The 6,000-nt window shown below is 48.4% G+C and overlaps 2 protein-coding genes across 4 annotated transcripts in view; both read left to right on the top strand.

Annotated features, from left to right (window-relative positions):
- Positions 1-465: 465 nt before the first annotated feature.
- CKS2 (CDC28 protein kinase regulatory subunit 2) lies at positions 466-3,329 on the top strand. The gene is made up of 3 exons (XM_062609826.1): positions 466-571; positions 1,982-2,109; positions 3,272-3,329. The coding sequence occupies exons 1-3, from the start codon at positions 513-515 to the stop codon at positions 3,322-3,324; spliced, it is 240 nt and encodes a 79-aa protein (XP_062465810.1). The 5' UTR covers positions 466-512; the 3' UTR covers positions 3,325-3,329.
- A 2,148-nt stretch (positions 3,330-5,477) lies between these two features.
- SECISBP2 (SECIS binding protein 2) overlaps positions 5,478-6,000 on the top strand; it is a 29,561-nt gene continuing 29,038 nt past the window's right edge. For all 3 annotated transcript variants that reach the window (XM_062609829.1, XM_062609828.1, XM_062609827.1), the window contains exon 1: positions 5,478-5,586. In XM_062609829.1, coding sequence (XP_062465813.1) covers positions 5,545-5,586 — 42 coding nt within the window. In that variant the 5' untranslated portion in view covers positions 5,478-5,544. The remainder of the gene's footprint in view (positions 5,587-6,000) is intronic.

Here is a 6,000-nt window from a genome sequence, read left to right as displayed (position 1 = left end):
TACGTACTTTAAACATGACGCTTTACTAAACAGGCAACAGGACACTCGCCCTCCCTCCCACGGCCGGAACCGCAACCGCCAGCCCGAGTCAACACCCAGCCCCTAGCCCCCACCACGGACCAAACCCCCTAACCTTCCCCGGTCTTCCCTTGCTCCCCTCCCTCCGCCTTGCTCCCCTCCCTCCGCCTTGCTCCCCTCCCCGTACACTCTAGAAACTGCTGGAACCGCCCGCCTGCGACAGGCCAACCACAGCGACCCTGCGCCCCGCCCTTCGCCTAATCGTCATCTCTGACGTAAGGCTCCCCGACAGCTTCCGGCCATTGGTGGGCGGGCATTAGAGTCACGCGGCGGTTCGACGGGCAAGGCGGCGTGACACGCTATTGGCTCTCCCTGCCTCGCCAATAGGAGTTGAGCAGTTGGATTCAAACGGTAGCGGGGTGGGGAAGTGGGTTAGGGTTCGTGGTGTTTGTGGGGAGGGTTCGTTCGGTACGGTCTCACTGCCGCAGCCAGCTATGGACTCCAGTCAAATCTACTATTCCGACAAGTACTCTGACGAACAGTACGAGTACCGGTACGAGGCTGCTGGGGGAATCAGCAACGGGTTCCTGCTGGGCCTTTCGGGGCGGAGGGAGCTTGGGCAGGCGCCTCTCCCGCGGCTTGTGCGACTTTCTCGGGCGTTGCGCTCCGCCGCTGGCTGCAGTGAGCATGGCTTTGGCTGCCGTGGGGCCGGAGGGGCTACGGGGCGCGGCCGCGGCTCTCCGTGGTGGTTTTGTGCACCTTTCTACCAGCGGTGGGAGGGGGTGGTCATGGCCGGCCTTCCTGGGCCATCCTCTGGTGAGCGGGTCATGCAGGCCCTAGCCAGAAAGTGCTGAAGGAGGCGGCGGCCGACCCGCCGCGCCTCACCAGCGAAATGTCTGTGGCGGAGCCGGGCTAGCCTAGGGCGGCGCTGCCGGCGGTGAACTCTCGGCTCCTGCCTCCGACAGCTGGGCAGCGACCCCCCCGCTGAGCCCCTGGGGTGGCCACAGGCATCCTCTCCGCTGATGGCTTTAGCAGCAACCGCGGCGGACGTGGCCCGCCCTGCGCCGCGTTCGGTGCCATAGAGAACTGGAACAGGGAGAGCGTACTTCGTAGTTCAGGGCACCGCTTTGTGCTGTCCCATTTCGCGCTCTGAATGCGGGTGAAGCACGCGTTTATTAAAGCGCCGGGTTCGAAGGTATTCCTTAAGGCGACGTCAAAACACAGCACTAATAAGTGCAGATCATAAAGCCTTCCAGTCAGCGTTGTAACTGCTAGTTTTCAAAGCCGTGTTACAGCACCACTTCTGGATTATAGCTGGTAACAACAGTATGGTTCAGTCCTCTAGGCACGCTTGAAAGTGCTACTACAAATCAAGTTTTCTTTTCCTCTCTGTGGAGATACAGCTCTTACCAGCTGTCTCTTACGATATCAAAAAAGACTGAAGGCTTTGCTTTCTGTTAAATGAAAAACAAAACTGCAAATGTGGAAGGCATTTGTAAGTTATTCCTCAGCTGAGAGATGAGGGGATTAAGTGATGTTCGTGTTCTTTCCAAACCAGCACTGTAGGGTCTGTGGAAAATACACCATTCGTTTTAAAATGCAAGCAAGAATGACTTTATCAATCATTCTCAAATTTCAAAGGCCTTATTTTTGAAATAGATATAGCCAGTTACCAGGAACACATATGTGTAGAATGATTTAGGAACTAGGCTGACTGTTTCAATACACAGTTGCATTATAGAAGTAATGTTTAGTAGACAAAGTGGTTTTAAAACTGGGTTTTGGGACAGGTGCTTCATAGTCAAATTAGTGGTATGGGTTAGTACCCAAGGCTTCTCTACTGAGAACATGGGTATTCATAACTGAACTTGCTTACTGTCTTACAGTATAGATTTGTGCAAGTTTTCTACTGTATGCAAGCATTACTGTATATTGTGTGTGTTTAATAATTAAATCTTTACAGACATGTAGTGCTGCCCAGAGAACTTTCAAAACAAGTGCCAAAATCCCATCTGATGTCTGAAGAGGAGTGGAGACGACTTGGAGTTCAGCAGAGTCTTGGCTGGGTTCACTATATGATCCATGAGCCAGGTAAGCACATCTGAGCAGAACTACATGAGCAAAAAATGTCTAAAATGTCAACTGCCTGGTGCTCAGCTGAAGTGTGTAGTGCATAATTTCTCCTGCTGTGGAAACCAGCTGGAATTCACTCCTCTTATCTCCTTGCTATTTTAGCCTTTTTTCCACAAAGGCAACATAACACCCTTTATTTTAAACCTTCATATCTTCCTCCCAGAACTGTAAAATGCCAACCTTGTCCTGGGTATGAGGACATACATGTAGACAAAACATGCCAGACTGGAAACTGTTCTTACCTCTGCCTATAGAAGTAGGTTTCTTGTGACCTCCTGAATAATACCAGTAGCTTGGCGACTGAAGCAAATTTTATGCAGTACCATATCTTTAAAGCAAAAAATGTGACATACCTACTTTTTATGCAAAAACTTAATAGATGGTCAGGTAGACAATGTCCTGAAATCTCTGCGGTACGGTTTGAACTCTACTTACAGAGCCTACTAAAAGCAGCACTTTAAAGCAGTTTCTCAGTTATTAGAGTGTGAAGCCCTAAAACTCTACCAGATGGGATGAAAACAGCCATTCAAGGTAACTTACCCTTGACAAGCCTGACTAAAAGGTAACTGGTGACAGGTGAATTCCACCAATATGAAGTTCCAAGAAGAAATTAGTGTAACCTTCCAGTGTTTCCCTTACCTGACCACATTTGACATCTTAGGCTTTTTTGGAAGAGTTTACATTTAAGTCAGGTTAATAATGTAAAATGGCTGTATTAAGTGGCTTTTGTTGATGCTTGACACTACAGTTTCCTAGTATAAGTTAAAGTAACAGAGTTTGGCAAGTAGACTACTGTGGAGAGACAGTTAGTAACAATACTAACTAAAAAATAGGTTTTTTTTTTCTGTATTTTTCCCAGTACTTGCATCCTGCAAGTATCTTCAGTTTACAATGGTAACAACATCTGGTATAAAACTTTCAAAAGCACTGGTTTGACTGTTGTAAGGTTACTGAAAAGTTGTTCTGTTAATACTACACATGGGGCCATATTTGTGGGCTTCTCAATCTGTTTATTACTGACAGTGAACTTCAACTATTGTTCAAGACTTGCTAAATGGAAGAAATTCCTGTAATCAAGCCTTAGGGGACAGACTGACACTGTTCAATTTTATTTCTGCAGAACCGCATATTCTCCTCTTCAGAAGACCTCTTGCAAAAAATAAGCAGAAATGAACCACTATCTGTAAATCATCTCCTGGGATTATGTATATGAGTGTATATATGTTGGTAGTATTCAGTGAATAATTTAAAATGTACAAAACATACCTGTGGATGAACTGTATTAATCACAGCAACAAAAGCTCAGTTGAGTGAAATTCCAAGTAGGCTGCTATGGTGTTTAAAGGGTGAAGTATTCAACTACTAAATCTTAAGTGCCTGTCTGACCTTTTCATAAGTTTTCTGACTAAATTGTCACTTGTCCTGTGTTCAGTGTTTGCACTCAGCTTTTATGCTGAAGCATACCATGTTAAAATCTGATTAATTTAGAAATAAACTATTTTTAATGTTCTAAATTTAGAAATAAAGTATCTTTAATGCTCTAAACCCTAAGTGTGTAGAGTTTTAATTCATCAGACAAAACAAATATTCGTGTCTAACAATTAAGACATGAACTTATTACCATTTACTTCAGAAAAAAAAAAGTTAACTTGTTTTGTTTCTCTGCAAGAATTATTTTGTCCAAGAGGGCAAAGTTCCTAAACTTGATTTGAATTGGGAACTGCCAGAAGTCTGGAAAGAAGGCTGGCAGAAATAGGTAATGCTCAGAGTGACTTATGATGTGCTCAAGTCATGGGATGCAGTAGTTGATATATGTTATAGTGGTATTATTCTGCAATGACTATTTGTCATCCTGCTTCTCTGGAGGTGTCTAGTGATACGACAAACAGGAATGGCTTAATAATGCATCTGTAGAAGCTCAGAAGGAGTTATTCACAGAAAGGGTGGTCAAGCATTGGAATAAGGCCTCAGGGAAATGCTTGCAGCCTGAGCCTGTTAGTGTTTGACATGTTTGGACAACTCCCTCAAAGATACTGTTTTAACTTTGGGATTATGCTGTATGGAGTCAAGAACTGGCCTTGATCCTTGTATGTCCCTTCTAATGCAGAATGTTCAGGGATGACTTGGTATAGACTTGTCTTAAAGTATTAAATAGTGCTTAATATTTCGTAAAGATACTCTTATTGTGCTGGTTTGATTTACTTTTGTATTACCGGTTTATCTTTCTGCTGCAAACCTTTTAGTCTGGGCTTTTAGCCTCCACTTCCTGTTTTGCAGTAGTGGCTTAGTGTCAAAGTGAACTGAACGCTTTTTCACAAAAGCAGCTGCTGGTTATAGGATAGTATGAGCTCAGTGCTAGCAACAGTCCGATCAGTTCTGTTTTAGGAAGTGCCAGCAAAGTTGAGCTGCCGGAGGGACTCCATCTGAAGTGCAATAAATTACTTCAAAAAGTCACTGTGGCATCCTGGGACCCTGTACTAGCAGCTAGCTGTACAACCAGATTTTCAAAAAAGGTGTTCTGATATATTTGGTGGTAAATGGTACCAGTGGCTGTCTGCTTTGTTTCAAATGCAAGCTAGTATCACGGATCCATAGGATCTGTAAGGCCAAGAAAACCAGAAACATCTGCTTCTAGCTTAACTGAAGTACATGCTCTATCTGTCTAATGTGTGCTGGCAATTAAGGTTGTTAAAGTGATGGATAGAGGTAAGTAACCTGCCAAATTTGGTGAAGGAAATAACCCTTGTGGCCTTCCCTCTAAAGTTGCTAAAGCTGTTAGCTTGGTGGTGGTTAAATGGTCTGTAATAGGCTCTTGGTGCTGAAGGGTGAGACTTTACAGTCTCACCCCATGGAGTGGAGCTTTCCACGGGCTGAGCAGACACCCTAATTGGAGAAACCGTCAGTAAGAACTGCGCTGAGCTGTGCTTTGCCACTCTTCCCCGAGGCTTTGGCACCAATCCTGTGTATTGTCTCTTCATCTCCCACTGCTACTGGTTGTGCCTTAAACCTGATCTGTTACTGGTTAAGTGCCTACTTTATGCCCTCCGGCCCCTTCTCTTGGTAACAAAGCTCGGCTGCACGTTGCGGCAGGGCGGCTCGGACAGCACCAGGCCTATTGGAGCCCTGCGTGCTTCCGCCACTGGCGCTGGGGCCCCCCGGCCGCTCGCCGCTTCCTCGTGTCACATCTGCGGGCTTTGTTGGGCGGCGGGCCCGCCTCTTTCCTCCGAAAACCCTGCTCGCCCTCGTCCCGCCAACCGGGCCGCGGGGCGGGACTGACCTCCTGCCGCCCCCCCTCTCAGTGGCGACGTCATCGCAGCGCGCCGCTGCGTAGAGCGTGGGTCGGTCGGGGAAGGGGGAGCGGGCTGCCCTGGGGGCGGGGGCCTGCGCCGCGCAATGTCCGCGGAGAGGCGGCCGCGCCCGGGCCCGAGTGGCGAGGTAAGGGCGGCGGCGGCGGCTCCTCGCACGCCCCAGCTCCTCTTAGGCCGTTGCGAAACGGAGGTGGGGAGCCGCCGCCTCCGCTCAGCATGGGATCAGGAGGCGGCCTGCCTTGGCCCGTAGCGGCCCCGGGTTCCGCGGCGGGTTGCACCGCTGTCACTGGCTGCAGGGCCGGAGGAGTGGGGCGGGTGACTTGCACCGCGCTTCCAGTCAGGATGTAGTTCCGGGCGGGGGAGAAAGGGCATTCTGGGAGGGCAGAACGGGGAAGGAAGCTGGAGCTGATGCACGGCGGTTCCCTGCGCACCGCGTGGGCGGGCGTGTGTGTGTGTGTGTGTGTGTGTGTGTGTGTGTGTGTGTGTGTGTGTGTCTGTGTCTGTGTCTGTGTCTGTCTGTCTGTGTCTGTGTCTGTGTCTG

Source organism: Pezoporus occidentalis, unplaced genomic scaffold, assembly GCF_034315485.1.
Source record: "Pezoporus occidentalis ecotype Australia unplaced genomic scaffold, CSIRO_AGI_Poc_V1 ctg141, whole genome shotgun sequence".
NCBI classification, from domain to species: domain Eukaryota; kingdom Metazoa; phylum Chordata; class Aves; order Psittaciformes; family Psittacidae; genus Pezoporus; species Pezoporus occidentalis.
Note: the sequence above shows the minus strand (reverse complement) of the source record. Positions and strands in the feature narration are given on the sequence as shown.

Excerpts from the sequence above, each read along its gene's own strand:
- CKS2 (XM_062609826.1), top strand. The coding sequence starts at position 513 with ATGGACTCCAGTCAAATCTACTATTCCGACAAGTACTCTGACGAACAG. Across the intron at positions 572-1,981 it reads GACGAACAGTACGAGTACCG|ACATGTAGTGCTGCCCAGAG; the intron begins GTACGAGGCTGC and ends AAATCTTTACAG. Across the intron at positions 2,110-3,271 it reads CTATATGATCCATGAGCCAG|AACCGCATATTCTCCTCTTC; the intron begins GTAAGCACATCT and ends TTATTTCTGCAG.